This window comes from Ipomoea nil, unplaced genomic scaffold (assembly GCF_001879475.1).
Source record: "Ipomoea nil cultivar Tokyo-kokei standard unplaced genomic scaffold, Asagao_1.1 scaffold1334, whole genome shotgun sequence".
Lineage (NCBI taxonomy): Eukaryota > Viridiplantae > Streptophyta > Magnoliopsida > Solanales > Convolvulaceae > Ipomoea > Ipomoea nil.
The window spans coordinates 1929307-1948540 of NW_017617762.1; the positions used below are offsets into that span (position 1 = coordinate 1929307).

At 41.1% G+C, this 19234-nt stretch overlaps 2 protein-coding genes and 1 pseudogene across 4 annotated transcripts; all 3 read right to left on the reverse strand.

The window, feature by feature from the left end:
- Positions 1 to 363: 363 nt before the first annotated feature.
- On the reverse strand, positions 364 to 2242 carry LOC109185572 (annotated as a pseudogene).
- An 8831-nt stretch (positions 2243 to 11073) lies between these two features.
- On the reverse strand, positions 11074 to 13658 carry LOC109185624. 3 transcript variants are annotated; one of them, XM_019335581.1, is made up of 6 exons: positions 13141 to 13658; positions 12183 to 12590; positions 11932 to 12102; positions 11752 to 11859; positions 11544 to 11657; positions 11074 to 11412 (listed from the first exon to the last, which is right to left on the reverse strand). In XM_019335581.1, the coding sequence occupies exons 2-6, from the start codon at positions 12550 to 12552 to the stop codon at positions 11390 to 11392; spliced, it is 786 nt and encodes a 261-aa protein (XP_019191126.1). In that variant the 5' UTR covers positions 12553 to 12590; positions 13141 to 13658; the 3' UTR covers positions 11074 to 11389. The 3 variants fall into 3 exon arrangements, with proteins under 3 accessions (XP_019191126.1, XP_019191127.1, XP_019191125.1); XM_019335582.1 differs by lacking the exon at positions 13141 to 13658 and adding an exon at positions 12841 to 13134; XM_019335580.1 differs by lacking the exon at positions 13141 to 13658 and having other exon boundaries at positions 12183 to 13134.
- A 189-nt stretch (positions 13659 to 13847) lies between these two features.
- On the reverse strand, positions 13848 to 17001 carry LOC109185623 (scarecrow-like protein 13). Its single transcript, XM_019335579.1, has 2 exons — positions 16851 to 17001; positions 13848 to 15842 (listed from the first exon to the last, which is right to left on the reverse strand). The coding sequence occupies exon 2, from the start codon at positions 15717 to 15719 to the stop codon at positions 14103 to 14105; it is 1617 nt and encodes a 538-aa protein (XP_019191124.1). The 5' UTR covers positions 15720 to 15842; positions 16851 to 17001; the 3' UTR covers positions 13848 to 14102.
- Positions 17002 to 19234: the final 2233 nt, after the last annotated feature.

A 19234-nucleotide genomic window follows, 5' to 3' on the forward strand; every position in this document is an offset into this window, starting at 1 on the left:
AAATTCATAACTATATATCCAGAAATTCATAACTATATATCCATAAATTCATAACTATATATCCACAGTGAATGAATGAAGTAAATATCTACAATGAATGAACTAAATATCCACAATGAATGAACTAAATATCCATAAATTCATAACTATATATCCACAAATTTATAACTATATATCCAGAAATTCATAACTATATATCCACAATAATGCTATTGCCGAGAATCGAACCTAATTTTTTTTTTTTTTTTAAAAGTAGGACGCGCGTTTTTAGTCAAAACGACGCCGTTTTGCATCGTATGCACCATGCGCATGGTACATTCGGTTGCACGACATAACTATTGCTTGCATCCTTAATCGCGTGCTTCAAGGTTTGAAGTGGGGTTGTAGACGTTCTTTGAAAATTTCAGAATCCCATTGCAGTTCATCCCACCAATCTTGGTAACCCTCTATCGATTGAATACTTTATTCGCTTTGCATACCAAGATGCAGTTTCCTCAACATATTGCACTCGCTCACTTGAAGATGTTCTAGACTTTTCCATGATACATTTGCATTGCATATTCCCTTTAGTGCAGGAAGTTCACACAAGAACAGGGCTCAAAGGTCCGGAACAATGTTGTCCTTAAGCGTGTCCTTGAACACTTCTGTCAAATTCATACATCCAAGTATACTGACTCTTTCCACTTTATCAAGCTTTTGGAGAGTTCCATCCATTACTAATAGATTTTCCAAATCATCACAGTAATAACTCCTATTGCTTTTAGCTTAGTGAAACCTTGCCCAAGAAAATCGATGATACTTGAAAGGCTTTCCAATCCGCTCACCTTATCAACAAAGGACCTCTAAATTATGTAACAAGGCAGTTTGTTCAACACATCTCTCCAAGGATAATGGTTTCCCAAATATGCAACAAGATTTGATCTCTAGTTTCTTCAAGTTAACAAAGGGACCAAGGTCGGCGCTATATCTAACCAAGCTATCAAGCATGAGATCAACTTCCTCACATTCCACAATACGGAAGCAAAGAGAATTTAGTAACGACAACCCAACCATTTCACCACCTGAGAAACGAAGGCCTCTCAACAACACATCATCTCCAATTTTACTACTCCAATATGCAGTGCTATCATCAACACAAAAACAAAAGTTTTTAATTCTCTTGAACCAAAAAGTATGTTGGGTTGTGAAATGATGAATGCTTTTTAAGTCTATGTATGAGACAATAAATTGGTTTAGTCATAGCAAATCTTCATATGGTGCATTTGCCTCAATTGTATCCCTAGTTCCCCATTGGATACCTCCATCTTCCATATTTAAAAACTCTAGCTTATGTAACTTGCAAAATATTCAAGTCGGAATTTTTGTCAACTTAAAGGTTCCATTTAGAAGTAATATCTTTAAGTTTGCTAGCATTTCAAAGCCGACTGGAAATTTAGCTATAGGAGTAAAACCACAATCAAGTATTTGATGTTTTCTCGAAGCTTCAAGGGGAGACAACTCATGTAGGCATGGGCAGTTTCTTAAAATGAGAGCTCGAAGTTCACCAAGTTGAAAAAACGATTCACGTAACAACATGGTACTGCTTCGACTTAGATCCAAAGTTTTTAACATTTGGAATCCATTTAAAATTGGTTAGGAACATAAAAAAGGTGAGTGTTACCTTGCAAAAGCAATGTTGTTGTCTCTGGACATTGTATGCTGATGTCCGGCAAAGAGTTATAAATACCTCCAATGGTCCTCTGAATATTAGGGGTTTACCAGTTGTGGTCCTCCGAGTTTTAAATGACCTCCAATGGTCCTCCATGTTTTAAAAAGATAACCGCACCCTGGTCCTTTTAGGACGTCTCGTGGTCATTTTAAACTCGGGTTATTTTAAGAATTAAGACCACGGGTGGTTATTTTTTAAAACATGAAGGACCATTGGAGGTCATTTAAACCTCGGAGGAAAACAGCTAGTAAACCCCTAATGCTCGGAGGACCATTGGAGGTATTAACTCGTCCGGCAAATATAGAATACTGCTATCCATAAAAGATACTTTCTTTACTTTGTCAGAGCAACTCAACAGTTGCTCTAATATCTGCACCTCCCTAATTCCAAAACTGCCTGAACTGATAAAAAAGATTTGCACCAATCCTCTGAGGATTTTGCTATCCATACCCCAACATCACGAACTACATCATGCATATTCACTATACCAATGTCTACAACCATTTCTAACAAACTAGAGCCTATTAAGCAGTCAATAATGCATTTAACATCATTTTGTAATTGCTCATCTCTTTTTGCTCATCAAGTAAACCTTCAGTTAGCCAATAATGGACTAGTGTATTAGTATCAATTTCAAAGTCCTCTAGATACAAGCAGAGGAACAAAAAGCAAGATTTCAACTACTTACCTCTTAAAGAATTATAGCGCCACTTGAGGGGTCTATAGACCTTTTCTTCAACACCATGAATATGAGTAGGCTCTAATTTTTTCAAGGTGTATAATGTACATTTAGGCACTCCATTGGTATCAGAGTGCCACTCCAATGGTAACAAACTGCATTGGTATCAGAGCACTACTCCAATGGATGCGCGTGTGAGTAAGGTAGAAACAGTTGTGGCGGATTTAGGCACTCAACTGGAGAATTGATCTCAGGCTACACAGGAGATGATGGAGAGATTAATAGCTCAAATGGACAACTGGATGGCGGCTTGGAGGAATGCGATGCTGGAAACGATTAAGCTGAACCAGCCTCCACCTCTGGTGATGAGCCCAACTTTGGGAGGATCGTCCGTTAACGGAGTTGGAGTAGTCCAATCACAGCAGGATCAATTACAACCAGGGGGAGACCTGATAAAGCTCCTGCTACCCTGGCAGTTGTAGCTGAACCAAAAAAAGAGGACTCAATGGATGAGGACACTGGTAGCGATGCTGGCTTTAGGCAAATCAACCAGGATCGGATTGCAAAGAGGGATCCTATCCAAGCTCAACGATTTAGGCAACCAACAGATTGCTTCCTAATGTGGTACAAGGCTGGATTTCCCTCTTTTGATTATGACCAACCTAGATTGTGGGTTAACAGGTGTGAGCGATTTTTCCTTCTGTCCCATGTCCCTAAGAGGAAATTATAAATGTATTGTATATCAATTTTACTGGGAATGTGGGATTATGGTTTGAAGGTTACTTGAATGGGTTGAGGGGGATTTTCAATGACCACAGTTTGCAGAAGCCTTGTGTAGAAGGTTTGGAGGGGATGGAGGAACTATCATGGAGGATTTTGCTAATTTTAGGCAAATTGGAGGAGTGTTGGAGTTTACAGATAGATTTGAGGAATTCAGAAGTTTACTGCTCCAGAACAAATCATATCTTACTGACACTTACTTGTTGGAGGCCTATATAGTCAGGCTTAAACAGAACCTTAGATGCTTTGTGAGAACCACTCAACCAAGAACCCTAGCTGATGTAGTATGGTTTGCTAAGCAATTTGAAAAAGGCCTTAAAGCCAATGAGCAGTCTAGACCCTTCCAGTATACACCAATTTCAAAGTCCTCTGGATACAAGTAGAGGAACAAAAAACAAGATTTCAAGTGCTTACCTCTTAGAGAATCATAGCTACACTTGAGGGGTCTATAGACCTTTTCTTCAACACCATGAATATGAGTGGTCTCTGATTTCTGCAAGGCGTATAATGCACATTTAGACACTCCATTGGTATCAGAGCGCCAGTCCAATGGCATCAAACTACATTGGTATCAGAGCACCTATCCAACTCCACACTAGGCCTCCTAGGATATCATTTCATAAGGAAGGCAATAAAGTGTTCCTACATGGGTTATCTAGCAAGAAAGCAAGGTTGCAAGAGGTAACTAAGAAGGAAACTAGAAAGTGAAAAAGGGAAGGGGTGCAAGGATTCTCAGTCCAATGCACAAGCTTGAATAGAGAAACTTATGACTACAGATATTCTCAAATCATAGCACAGCCAGAATACAAGTAATTGGCTGACTTGCTGCACGAATTTCATGAGCTATTTGAAAAAATAAAAACCTTACCTCCAAAAAGGTTGTATGATCATACAATTCCCTTAGTCCCAAGAGCTAAACCAGTAAAAAAGAAGCCTTATAAATATTCATTTGATTAGAAGAATGCTATAGAGGAAATGGTGAAAGAAATGATGGAAATTGGGGTTATAATAGAAAGTTCTTCTCCTTTTGCTTCCCCAGTGCTATTGGTTCCCAAAAAAGATAACACTTGGAGGTTTTGTATGGACTATAGAGCATTGAATGAGATCATTGTAAAAAATAAATTTCCAATCCCCATGGTGGAAGATCTCTTCTTTGGATTAACAGGGTCCAAATATTTCACTAAGTTGGACCTGAGAGCTGGCTACCATAAAGTAAGGATGAGAGAAGGGGAGGAATACAAGTCTATATTTAGGACTCTTCAAGGTCTGTATGAGTTTAAGGTCATGCATTTTGGCCTCACAAATGCCTCTGCTACCTTCCAGACCTTGATGAACCATGTTTTCAGACCACTGTTGAGGAGGACTGTCCTTTTCTTTTTTGATGATATCTTAATCTATAGCCCTGATCTGGAAAGGCATTGGGAACATTTGATGGAGGTCCTGAAGGTTATGAAGGAGAATATGTTGCTAGCTAAACTCAGTAAATTCTCCTTTGCAAAACAAAAGGTGGAATATTTGGGGCACATCATTTTTGAGATAGGTTTACAAACAGATCCTTCAAGGCCACAAGTTGTGGCTAACTGGCCTAAACCTGTGTCCATCAAGAGTCTTAGGGATTTTTGGGTTTAACTGGCTACTACAGAAGATTCATTAAGTCCTATGGAGTGATTAGCAAACCTCTGACTAACATGCTGAAAAAGAACTCATTTCACTGGCAGGTAGGAGTTGAAGATGAATTTATGAAACTGAAGCAGGGCATTGTGCTCAGCCCCTGCATTAGCCCTCCCAGATTTTAATAAGACCTTTATTCTGGAAGCTGATGCTTGTTACAAGGGTATGTGAGCAATTTTGATTCAGGAGGGAAGGCCTATTGCATACTACAGTAAAGCTTTTGGGGAAAAACACCTTGGATTGTCCATTTATGAGAAAGACTACATGTCCATTATAAATGCAGTAGAGAAATAGAGGTCTTATTTGCTAGGGAGGCATTTTATTATTAAGACTGACCACCACAGTCTTAAGTTGCTCTTAGAGTAAAAAATCACCACTGCCATTCATCAAAGGGGATTAGCTAAGTTGTTGGGGTTACATTATACCATTCAATACAAGAAGGCATTGGAAATTGTGTTGCTGATACTCACTAGTACAAAATAGAGCAAAGCAATATGATTTTAGGCTACCCTTCTTTAAACAAAGGGTAGTGTATTGTTTTAAAAAAAGATAGTGGTGGCATAATTGTAAATAACTCAATAAGAAATCGCTACCTTTTTTTTTTTTAATAAAAGGGTAGCGGTTTTTAAAAATAAAAAAGACGGAAAGAGTTTCCGCTACCCTTGCTCGTAGCATGGGTAGCGGCTAATTATATTATTTAAATATAATTATCTGTTCCCCTTTCTAAAAGACGGAAAGAGTTTCCGCGGGTACAGCCTTGTACCACAAATTATCCCTTCGGGGATTTTCAACACCAAACTCAAATTCAAGTCCAAAACATCCAAAATCTCACCAAATACAACAAAATGACTTGAATAAAAGGAATAGCCAAGCAATGGCATACAAGAACCCTAATAACAAGCTCTAGATATGCATTTTCACAAGACAATGCATCAACACTCACATTTCATTGCAAAATCACAACTAGAATCCAAGAAATCATCATATAGGTAATGAAAATAGATTTTGTAAAGCATGGGTTACCTCTTGAAGACTAAACCTTCACTTATAACACTTCTCCAAGCTACTAACAAGGTTCACCTTCAACACCCACTTCAAGAACACACCAAAAGACCATAAAGATTTCATCTTTAGAAAAAGATACCTTAGAAAGCACTAAAAACACAATAGGACCATAGATCTTACCCTCGTAGATGCTCAAGAGTAGGAAAGGTGGAATCTTGGAGACAAACTTTGAAGATCTTTGAAACCCCAAACTTAGCTTGAAGGAAAAGCTAGCTAAATTTCTAGAGAGAAGGAAGAGCTTTTGTTTTGAATGTGTTAGGAGAACAATGAAAGGTGTCTTCTAGGTTAGCTTGGAATACAATCATGAGGTGAAATGTCTTCATTACCCTTACTAAGATGAAGAAGTGTAAGTGAACAAGGGAACTATTCACAAAGCTTAGAGTACAACTCATTGACTTGGGTTGACTAGTCAATTACTAGTCCCCGACTATTGAATTTTCAGGCATTAAAAGAATAAATCACCAATTAGATTAGGATTAATTACTTAATTAATCCCTAATAGAATTTGGATTTACGGGGTGTCACAGGGCTCCTCCGTCGGGGTTGGTACGCGAGGTCGGGCCTCGTGCCCCCTTAGGGTGCGCTAGCCGCTCGAGCCAAGTCCTGTTGGACTAAGCCACCGGGCTCTTCCGTCGGGGTTGGAACGCGAGGTCGGACCTCGTGCCCTCTTAGGGTGCGCTAGTCGCTTGAGCCAAGATCTGCCGGACTAAGCCACTGTGATCCTCCGTCGGGGTTGGTAAGCGAGGTCGGACCTTGTACCCCCTTAGGGTGCGCTAGCCGCTTGAGCCAAGTCCTGTTAGACTAAGTCACCAAGCTCTTCCGTCGGGGTTGGTACGCGAGGTCAGACCTCGTGCCCCTTAGGGTGCGCTAGCCGCTTGAACCAAGTCCTGCCGGACTAAGCCACTGGGCTCCTCCGTCGGGGTTGGCACGCGAGGTCGGACCTCGTGCCCCCTTAGGGTGCGCTAGTCGCTTGAGCCAAGTCCTATTGGACTAAGCCACTGGGCTCCTCCGTCGGGGTTGGTACGCGAGGTCGGACCTCGTGCCCCCTTAGGGTGTGCTAGCCGCTTGAGCCAAGTCCTATTGGACTAAGCCACCGAGCTCTTCCGTCGGGGTTGGTACGCGAGGTCAGACCCCGTGCCCCCTTAGGGTATGTTAGCCGCTCGAATCAAGTCCTGCCGGACTAAGCCACCGGGCTCTCTCGTCGGGGTTTATACGTGAGGATGGACCTCGTGCCCCCTTAGGGTACGCTTGGGGAGGTCGGGTGAGTACTCGCTTCTTACAACATCGTTGGAGGGACTTGAAACATCGTTGGAGGGTACGCTCCACCTCTTAAAATATTGTTGGATGAGACGTCTCACCTCTTGAAACATCATTGGAGAGGACGAACCACCTCTTGCAACATCTTTGGAGGGGACGCTTCACCTCTTAAAACATCGTTGGAGGAGACGTTCCACCTCTTGGAACATCATTAGAGAGGATGGATGGACCACCTCTTGCAACATCTTTGGACGGGACGCTCCCCCTCTTAACATCATTAGAGAGGATGGATGGACCACCTCTTGCAACATCTTTAGAGGGGAGCTCCACCTCTTAAAACATCGTTGGATGAGACGTTCCACCTCTTGAAACATCATTGGAGAGGACGGACCAGCTCTTGCAATATCTTTGGAGGGGACGTTCCACCTCTTACAACATCGTTGGAGGGGACAGTCCACCTCTTTAAACATCATTGGAGAGGACGGACCACCTCTTGCAATATCTTTGGAGGGGACGCTCCACCTCTTAAAACATCTTTGGAGGGGACGGGTCACCTCTTGCAATATCTTTGGATGGGACGTTCCACCTCTTACAACATCGTTGGAGGGGACGGTCCACCTCTTTAAACATCATTAGAGGGGACAGACCCTTTGTGGATCTCCTCTATGACTGACCTCGCCTCATCGGGGTACAAGCAATGTAGCAGGGTGTCATTGGAGGACCTCTTGTAGAGTATATCACAGAAGACCATGTAGGTTCTCCCCATCGGCTTGGCTTTGGCCTCGTCAAGGGGCAAGCAACCCATAACAGGTTCGTCCGTTAGGTAGTGAGCGGGGGCGTCCCCCCTGTACTACCGTTAGGGAAATGCTAAGGTCGGGGCCGGCGCGAACGACCGCGACCATGAGTTAATAAGAACATATGTCAATATTTAAGCTCTTGGGTTCGGGGAAGCCGGGTACTCGACCTATCACGCCCCCTTAGGATGGGTGGGGTAAATGTAGGCACCCCTTGAGAGACATCGGGGCCGAGCAGGAGTGTTTGGACACCTCCTTGGAGCCCCTCAACGGGGCGAGTCAACAAGGTGGTAGCTTGTTGGAGCGCGACCATCCCCCCCGGGAGCCGGGAGCTCGTTCATTAGCTTACGGAGTTGCTCGACCTCGTCACGATAGGTGCTTGGAGCTCGACCATTCGTTTCTCCCGACCTCTCATCTCGGGAGGCCTACTCGCATCTCGGTGGAGTTCGGGGCCTGCAGATCGGCGACCTACGTGAAAAAAAAATTCTGCCGCGGCAGGGCTCAAAAGCCACGACTCGGTGACCTTCGGGGACATGATTCCTCCGCTTGTGGTGCGTTGGGGGTTTGCCTTGGGCCCAACCTATCTCGGGCTGACACGCGCTTGCCCAGCCTCTCCAAGGCGGGCCTAACATGGGTCGACCTCCCTCTATCGCCCTCTCGATGGCGGTCATGGCGGATGTGACCCCCTACCCGCGTGTCCGATGGCCGGGGCGAGTTGACCTCCTCTTCGATTTGAGTGTTGAGTGCCCAGGGTAGCCAGGTGCTTGGACCGGTGCGCCCCCTTGAGGGAAGTGGTGGTGGGGTCGGTGTCCTTTGTGTGGCCTCCGGACCGTCGTGCGCACCTCCTTGGGGACCCTCTGTGAGGTGAGCCAAAGTCGCAGAGGATTGTTAAAGGGCAACCGCCCCCTACTGTAGCGGGGCGAGATTCGGAGGAGGGGCGGACTGTCTTGCGTACCTCCTTGGGGATCCTCTGCGAGGTGAACCAAAGTTGCAAAGGATTGTTAAAGGGCAACCGCCCCCTCCTGTAGCGAGGCGAGATTCGGAGGAGGGGTGACGGAAGCCGGCACACCACCGCTGCGATGGTTGGTGAGGTGATCTCTCAAGTCCCCCGACCTGGTGGAGGCGGCCGGTTGGAGGCTGGGGGCCATGTTGGGGTCGTTCCCAGTTGCGGCGAGCTGGGTGCCACGGGAACCGTTGGTGTGGCGAGAGTTGGATCTCAACCTTGCCATGGTAGCTGATCGCGATGGATTAAAGGATATAGAACACGCTTGAGCTGGTACAACAGCTCTCAACAAGAGCATCAATGATGGATTTAATTACCCGGGGTGGACCCGAATCACTAAATCCGGATAAGAATGTAAATAACAATTAAATAGGTAAACGTAACGAAACGGTGTCGCAAAGGCCGTGGATACCATAAATTGTATTAAATGCCGTGAATAGGCTATTACAAGGATTTGATAGGACAAAGTGTATTGAAATTAGTGAACATAATAAACATGCCTTGTTAGGAAAAGGAGGGGGGCTTTTATACAAGCTAAACCCTCCAACCGCCTCCCCCTAAATCGGGGGGTAGTTGGATCTCCGAGTTGACGACGCCCGGGTGTAGACCGGGTCCGCGGGTGTGCCGAGCTCACCGTGGCTGAGCTCACCATGGCCGAGCTCACCGTGGTCGAGCTCATAGGGCCGAGCTCACTGTGGTCGAGCTCACCTAGCCAACCTCGTGTGGTCGAGCTCACCGTGGCCGAGCTCATAGGGCCGAGCTCACCTAGCCGACCTCATGTGGTCGAGCTCACATGGTCGACCTCATATGGGCGAGGCACCTTGGGCCGAGAACGGGGCTCATCCTTCGGGCTCCGGGTCCATTCCATACTTCATTGCTCCGCTTCCCGGGTCGGTTTGCTCCGATCATAATATATCCATCATGAGTCATCCACTCTCTTCGTTGGAGAAGTCGACAACGAAAGAGAGTAAATGTCCCGACCCGACCTCTATGCGCAACGTGGCCAAGCCCATTGTAGCCGAGGTGCCTTGTGTCGAGGCGTTGGCCGAGCTCACCATGCCGCAGCTCATAGGGCCGAGCTCACCTAGCCGACCTGGTGTGGCCAAGCTCACCGTGGCCGAGCTCATAGGGCCGAGCTCACCTAACCGACCTCATGTGGCCAGGCTCACCATGGCCGAACTCACATGGCCGACCTCATGTGGCCGAGCTCATATGGGCGAGGCACCTTGGGCCGAGCACAGGGCTCAACCTCCGGGCCCTGGGTCCATTCCATACTTCATTGCTCCGCTTCCCGGATCGGTTTGCTCCGATCATAATATATCCATCAGGCTTAATCTTATATTGCAAGATTATAAGTTAATAAACTGATTATATTCAAATCTACATAAAATAATCTCATAACTTACGCTCTGTAAACATAAAATTTCAGAGAAAGATTTAATTGAAAAATTCCTACTTTTCATAAAATTGGGAGCCTAGGTTTGAAAGACTGTCATCTTCACAGGGAGCAATAACCTCTAGATTTACTTGAATGGACAGTCCAAAAACCTTGATAATCGTGAAGATTATGCCCTGAAGGCTAAGGTTTTTAATGAGGTTACTCTTTTCCTCGACTAGATTTTTTCATTGTATTTTTCTAAAGAAGGTTTTAACGAAGCATGTGTATAGTAAAATAATGACCAAGGTATATATATATATATATATATATATATATATATATATATATATATATATATATATGTCCTCTTCATCTTCTAATTTATGTTGATATATATAAAAGGTTTCTTTCATTCTTTGTTGTATATATATACATGTTTTGAATGATTAACAAAGGGGCTTCTTGAGTTCTTACACTTTTGTTACTTTCTCTCTGTTTTTCTATTCCTATTCTCAATATTATTTCTACATACAATTATTGCAGTTACTAGATGTTCAACCATCTCGATAAATTAAACTAAAAAAAGGTTGAATTACAACAATTTTTACCAAACACTCATTTTAACTATTTGACTTAGTCAAATGACTGAAATTGATCAAATAAAAAATTAACTTATAGCCATTTACCAAACACTCCATCCATTTTTTCAAACCAAAACCAAGTCTTACAAAATCATCCTAAAACCAAACCAATGTTAACAAAAAGAAAGAAGAGTATTGATGATTCAGGGAAAACAAGAATGCCAATGATAGAACAGTACAACTGGAGGCCAAAATTCCAAACGGAAATCATAATTCAGGCTTAACTATTACATATTTGCCTCTTCATTCATATTTACCAGAAAATATCTGTAGTCTGAATTGAGAAGGAAGGAAAAATGGTTGGTAAAGATTTACAAGGTATATATATGTATATGCCAAGAACTTAAAGTAAAAGCCTATATTTTCCATGCTGAATCATGTTCTGTGGTGAACTTACATCCATCTTCAATCCATCATGGGGCAAAGACACCAGAATCTAGAAAGCAGAATGCATAATCGTGTCGGATTATTCATGAGTATATTATATTCAAGAAAGAAGACGGAGAGAACGTACAAGAATGAGACTTTTCTGTTCGATTGTTGAACAACATAAGACCGATCACTTACATGCATTAACTTGTTGAACATCGCAGATGGCTTCATTCGATTGTTCAGGCGTCAATGATTTGCTGCTGCATATCATCTGCTCTGCATTCCCCTCGACCTCCTCGATCCTTTCCCCTGAGAATACAATTAAGTTTCGATCAGTATATAGTGTTCTAAAACAGCACCACATAAAGAAAATGGAGAAAAAAAAAGTTGGTTTCTTTTTCACCTGAATTATTATTGGCTGCGTTGGGCTGGCCTTTTGGAACAGAATTGAGTGCTCGAGCTAGACGTTTCATGTCTATTAACCGTATTCTTCTCCACAGTTTTCCTGAGGCTGGGTTGCAAATCCAAATCCCATGACTCAAAAGTTTAAAAGTATAATAAGAAAGGTTGGACACAAACTCACACTTGGTAACATCATAGTTTTTGTCAGTCACTTCTGCTCCAACCTGTTGATGATGGTCATGAACCTCGCCAGAACGACTGTTTAGTAACCGGGCAAGATGTCTGATTTGATAGAAATGCAGCCCTTTGGGATATGGATATTTCACGGGGCGAATTCTTCTTGCCTCTGCACCTGGACAGACAGACAGACATCTGATCTTATTAACTAACAGTAACAACAGAACAACATGAACGAATAATCTAAAAACAGACCATAATCAACAGAAATCGAGTTCTTGGTAGACACAAATCGCGGTGCAGAGTCCGAATGGAATTCGAGTTCCGGGACGACAGAAACCACTTGAAGATTATTATTACTATTCTCGTTTTCAGCTTCACTGCCAGTGTTCAACACTTGGTGACCCGTTTTAGCAGCAGCATTATTCAAGGCTCTTTGCCTTCTGAGTTGGTAGTTTCTGCGCCGCCTCGCTAGATGCCTCTCCCTCTCTTCAAGGCTCATCGATTGCCTTCTTTCTCTGTCACGCATTCGCCGCTTTTCTCTCTCACGCTCTTTCTGTATATTTCGCCAGTTCTTCACAGCAAGCCAGTCTTGGTTTTCTGATGATCCTTGATCAGTTGCCATTTCCAATCCTCTATTTTCTTCTTCAGATCACCTTTTGGCTGCCAAAAACATTATATTCATCACTAAACATAGCATTTAAAAACCATTCTTTCTCATATACAATAAGACTAGTAGAATCATATGAATGAGATCATTAATTTATACAAAATGTAAAATATGAAAAGATCACTTTGGCTGTGCATGGGCTTTGGGGAATGGGATGTGGAACATTGATCATAATAGCTGCCTCTATTGATAGGGTTTTTTCTCATTTCTCTTAAAAAACGGGTTAGGGTTACTAGAATCTACCTTTATAATCGTGAAAACGACTGTACGATCATCAAACTATTCTATCACGTCTACTCGATCATATTGAATTGGCACAAAATGTTCTTCTTTTAACCAATGAATCTTGACTAATCCCTAGCACATCATCTCCAAGAATCAAGAAAACTAAATTTTACAAGGTAAAAAAAAATTAAAAAAATCACATTTTTTTTAACAAATGTCCTGATCTCATATGAAAATCCACAAGCATTAAATAAAGTTTTCTTCACAAAATAAAAATTAAAAGCGGTGGCAATCACATGGAGAGGACTCAATACTTGCCTGCAACGGTGGAAACTGAGGAAAAGAGAAATGGAAAGAGGAAATCTCAGAAGAAGCAGCGCTGTGTATGTGTAATGTGTGTGTAATTTTGCAGTGTCGACTAACATTAGGCAATATTTTGGTTAGAGGGCAAAAACGACAAATTCATTTTTGTCCAATAGGATAATTTTTGTTTTTTTTCTTTCCAAAAAGTAAAGGAATATTAGCAATGTACTTTTGTAACTGACCAATTAATTACAATTCCTTATATATTTCCTTTAAACCCCCAAAAAATATCACAAGTTTGTTCAATATCATTTGTTATATATTTCCTTTAAACCCAAAACAAAAATCACAAATTCGCTCAATGTAACCATGACCTTTAGTCTGGCTCTGATTCCAAACATGTGCTCCATCTCAACTAAAAGTCTACTGATAGTTGAATTGTACATTAATGGTCATATCCTCAACAGTATTCACAACAAAGTCTTAATCGATTCCATTCAAGAACAACTATTCTAACAGTATTGTTGACTTGCTGCATACACCATAACAATTAATCGAAACGAATTTCAATAGGGTGAACTAGGGTCTAGGGCACTATGCTATCCCAAAATAATTGAAGGGTAGTTGATAAATAAACCTGCAATTCATGCAAACAATACAGCAAACTAATGAGAACTGACCCTCATATATATGTAATTCATATATATATATATATATATATATTCCCACAAAAATTCAGTTTATGTAAACTCAACAAGAGAGTAAAAAACTGGAACATAATTGTATCTGGTAATCATGTTAAGATTGTTCTGAGGTATTGACAGACAAGAACACATTAGCAAAGTGCACATTCTATATGAAGCCTAATAGTTCAGAGAAGAACTCTGTTCTAATCATACCAAGGCAAAGGCGAAAAGGTTAAAGATCGGTCGGGTATGCAAAATTTACAGAGAGTTGAAAAGCGTCGGGGGAGTGTATCATCTCCAGGCTGAGGAAGATGCCAAAGCGCGGTTCTTCCATCCAAGATACAATGCGCCATGGCCTTGTGCAATCCCGAAATTCGGGCTATATTCCTGCAACATGTGCCTCATGGCCTCGCCCACTGAGGGACTTAACGGGCACGGAGTGAATCCAGCCATCGTAAATCTCATACTCCACTTGCCAAACGGTTCGTGTCTTTCCACTCGATCAGCCCCCTCGCATGCTATTATGTTGACGATATCCCGGGCAACGCAATGCTCCTCTGCACTGATGCGCTGTCTGTCGTCTCTCGGGCGAGCTGCGTCTATTGACTCGAACATTGCTGTGTAGTAGTCTAAGGTTTCGCGGAACCTCGGAAGGAAAGGAGTGGTGTTGGTGTTGGATTCTTGCTCGATAACGGTGACAATTTTGGGGGAAAGACTCTTTACTAGTCTCAATAACCGGTCTCGGTGATTCATGGTGCTCACACTCTCGTCGGGCATGTGATGTAACATGTAAGGGAAGTTAACCGCGAGTGCTTCCCCGGGTTGAACCCAGAGGTTCTCGAGTTCAACCTCGGAGCCAGATATACCTGCAGAGTGGAATTCAAAGGGCACACCACATTCCTTTGCGAATTTCGCTAACCTTTCCCCAACCAGTTGAAGTCCTCCGCCCCGAGCATGAGCCGATTGGGAATCATCGACACCCGTGATGCGGAGCATCAACGGGGGTCCCCCGGGTCGATCTGCAAGAGACTTTATGAGGAACATCCACTGACTTCCTTGGGCAACCTGGAAATCAACGATGTGGATTCGGTTCTCGTTCATCATCGCCTCTTTGATCACAACATTGGAAGACATGTAAGCGAATTTGAAGTAGGGGCAGATGTTATAAAGAACTTGCATATAAGACAGCAACTCAGAGCTACTCGGTTCTTTGCACTTCAACTTCTTGTAGATTATGCTTCCCGAGGCCAATATCCGTGCTCGAAGCCCTTCCAACATATACGCACTTAGCCTCTGCATAGGATCCCCGGACACCGACACCCTTTTCTCCAACACATTCATCAAAACTTCTGCGGTTGATATATCCGCATCCGACACTGCCTCAGCACAGGCAAAGAGGAGCTCTTTCGTGTCCAAACTCGGGGCTATCTCCAGCATTCTCTTCCACTTCATCACCGAAGAAGACTTCGGGACCGCATCACTAAACGAGCAACTATAGTTATCGTCAATTTCAGATTCGGGACCGAGCAATTTATTCTCCAATTCTCGCAACACATGCCTCAGTTCATTCCCATCAACAACGCCAGAACACCCGCTTAAAGGCGAACCACAAGTAGTATTATCCGACATATACGACTGAGAGCATTGGGGAGAAAACGCGCTCCGATTGGAAGAAACACTGGCAGCAGGGGGCGAATCATAATACACGGAATCAATTCCAGCAGGCGCTGAATCCAAAGTGAAGAACTGCTCGTTTTGGGCCTGGAAAAAGCCTTGTTCCCCTACACTACCACTCTCATTCGAAACATCGTTGTTCAAAACATGGAAAGCGGCATAATACTGCTGAGGCTGATGGTAAAACCTCTGTACACTGCTAGACGACGATTGAGGTCCCTGGGAGGCCTGCATTTGTAGTTGCGGAATAACCCTTCTTCACTCGCTCAAAAATGGGTGAATACTACTTCACTTCAGGTACGTTTCTTCGATCGAAACGAGTCCATTGATCACAAAAGGGAGTGTAACCAACAAAATCTGCAAAGAAAAGAACTTCGATCAGCTTGCTTAAACCATTAAATCTAGTCAACATGAATAGTAAAGATCGCAATCAAATCAATCAAAACAGAACAAGAACTACAATATTGACAAACATCTACAATAACAATGCTTAGTACAGGTAAGGAATGAGAATAACCTTGTAAATCCAGAAGCTTATGAAGTAAAATAAATATCAAACTTACATATTCAAACCCAGATTTTAATAAATCTGAGGAAGTAAATACCAGAAAGATCGTTTTACACTCTTGCAGAATATAACTAAATCAGAAATTCTTTTAATCCTCAAGTGAATCTTGATGGCAGAGAACTAAATCTCAAACCCAAATATCAGAATTGTCTAGATGGAAAGCATATATGCTGTAAAGCCAAAACCCAGATCACTAAAATATTTTACAAATTATCTCATCTGTCTGCAACTTTAGGAAAGTACCTTTAAATTTTACTCCTATTTTTTTTCCATTTTCATCTAAAGGAAGGAGTAAAGATGAAACATGCCACTTCAAAGAGATGTGCCTCTTACCTTATAATTAAAAGAAAAAAGATGATTAATCTCTTCAAAAACCTTTCAGAAAATTTCTGAGAAAATAGAATCCTACACAGTGTTTAAAGCTCCAACTAACCAAACTCTAAAAAGTGTTTTAACAAGGAAAGACAGGCCTAGGTTCATATTAAATACACCCTTTATCATACCAAGCAAGAAACAGTAAATGAACAAAACCAGGAATCAAGCAATTAACACCCCCCCCCCCCCCCACCCATCTACCCACCAACAACCACACACGCAAACAAACAAAAAGAAAGAAGCTTTTTTGAGAACTTCAAAATCAAAGCAGAAACCAAAAGAAAGAATTGAACTTTCAGCATTAACCAACTTAAAGAAAAAAAACCCACCACACAAATCAGACCAACAAGAAAGAAATCAGCAAAAGGAAATGAATAGCAAGAAATCAAATAGATGGAACTTAACACTTTAAACACACGAACCTGAACAAGTACTTCTCTGATGAATTTAAGTTTTCAGGATTTTTCTTTTCCTTCCGAGGGGAGAGACGATTGGTGGTCCTTCTTCTTCTTCTTCTTCTTCTTCTTCTTGTCTTCTGCAACAAGCCGATTGCTTAAACAAAGAATCGGGGAGTCGTGTTTGAATAAATAGTCAACACAGCGAAGTAAATGCCCTTGCTTTCCATGTTAATTACGTAATGTACCCCTGACTGCTTATGAATCTTCCTCCCACTTGTGACTTCCTAGTTCCTTCCATAGCTCCCACGCCTACTAGAAGAATATACTCTACGAACTCGGGCGGTGAGCCGGTGACCATAAATGAAATTGTACGGATGATGACAACATTTTGCTGTGCCTGTACCTTTATTTTTATTTCACCACGAAATATTCTAACTCCCGACCTTTCTTAAAGGCATCAAAGCTGATTATAAAATTTATATATTTAAAAACTACACTATAAATATTAGGGAATATTAAATACCAAAAGAATTAAAAAGTATTAAAGAAAATAAATATAGAGTTGATTTAATTAATTAATAATAAACATGACACGTTAAATGGGATATAGAGATTTTTTTTTAATACATAATTTTCCAACTTACACCACTCTGATCTGTTGCCTCTATCTGTGACTTAAGATCAGGTGATCAACTAAATAAATTGGCAACTTAAAAAATGCAAAGATTATAGTTTAATAAATTATCGTTATTGATTTTTTACAATTCATGATTTGCATAATTAAAATTTTTATTGTAATGGACAACTACGTAAATCTTATAACTATTAAAAGATAAAATTTTAATTTTTGATTATAAGAAAGATTATTACAATCTCATAAATTTTTAAAAATTATATTCAATGTTGTAGATATTGTGTTTCAAAATGATTACACTTTTTTTAACAAATGAAAATCATTTTTTGATAAGTTTTATTTTTGTTCTAATTAGAGTTTTAACGTTGATATCAAAATAAATAAAACAAAAATATTTTGTTGGCAATAAAAGAATGATGCATATATTCTACATCAAGTAAATTAGTAGATAAGAATAAAAATTAAAAAAAAAAAACATACTTATTTTAAGTGGATTTTTAATTTTTAAATTTTTTTAAAAAAAGTTATGTATTTATACTTTACATATTAAGAGTAGAATTGACAAAGGGTAAAAGTAAAGGGTAGAATTGGTAAAGAAGTATAAATGTACATTACAAAAAGTGTCAAAGAAATGCACTTAATATTTTTTAATAATTATCAAAAACCTTGTGGTCGAGTGACATGATTGTGATTTTTCTACTACGGAGTATTTTAATAAATTTAGCTGTAGTAATTTAATACCAAATGAGTACTGATTAGTACTCTTTTGGTACTAATTAGTATGCATTTGATATTAATTAGTACTCAATTAGTACTAAGGGCATCCTCAATAGTGGTAGGTTTTTGAGGGAATTTTGCATGTGTAATTAGGAAAGAGAAAATGATTGTGGAGGGAAAAAAAATAAAACAAAACAAAATCTGAAATTAAAAAAAATTAAAAAAAAATTACTTAACGCGTCCTCTGGTGGGCGCCAGCTATACACGCCCCGCCGGCACGCAAGTTGTCTGGGACGCGCAACAACATTAATTACCAAAGATTTTCATTTAATACTTGGGACCCACAATCTGACCAAAATTCCCATTTTACTGCGAGTTCTACTACATGTACTCCCAAATTTTACTCCATCACTTGTACTCCATGACATGGAAACACAAAGATCGGCTATTTTCATCATGTGTACCCTAGGGAATGTGTCTACATCAAAAATTTGTGAGAGGGAGTACAAGTTGGAAGTAAGAAATGAGAGTGCATGTAGTATTTTCCTTTTACTGCAAGCATTTTTTTCTTCTCTCCCTTCACTCTCTCTCTCTTCCACTTCAACATCCTTCCTCAAAACCTGGTCCAAAATCCCCCTATTGGAAATGCCCTAACAGGGCGTTTGGTTGGAGGGATTTTAAATTCCCTTCCCACTTAATTCCCACCTAATTCCAAAGGCCATTAAATTCCGTAGTTTGGTTGAAGGGAATTGTAATTCCCCCATTTTCATGGAATTAAAATCCCATGTCCCCCCCTGGTATTTTAATTCCTGGGAAAAAAAGATAGTGATAAGTCAAAATTACCCCTTCCTTTTTTAACTTAAAATTAATGTCTAACAACAATAATGGACATTTTTGACTTTATACTACTTATTCCCGTTCAATTCCCATGTATACCAAACATTGGAATTGAAATTCCCAGTAATTCTATTCCTGTCAACCAAACACTAGAATTTAAATTCCCACTTTATTCCCAGTAATTCAACTCCCATGGAATTACAATTCCTTTCCCACATAA

Bases quoted from the DNA above. Each gene is read 5' to 3' on its own strand.
- LOC109185624 (XM_019335581.1), bottom strand. From the start codon at position 12,552: ATGGCAACTGATCAAGGATCATCAGAAAACCAAGACTGGCTTGCTGTG. The intron at 11,860-11,931 runs GTGAGTTTGTGT...TTTGCAACCCAG, and splicing joins AAACTATGATGTTACCAAGT to CCTCAGGAAAACTGTGGAGA. The intron at 11,413-11,543 runs GTAAGTGATCGG...TCTGCTTTCTAG, and splicing joins TGTTCAACAAGTTAATGCAT to ATTCTGGTGTCTTTGCCCCA.
- LOC109185623 (XM_019335579.1), bottom strand. From the start codon at position 15,719: ATGCAGGCCTCCCAGGGACCTCAATCGTCGTCTAGCAGTGTACAGAGG.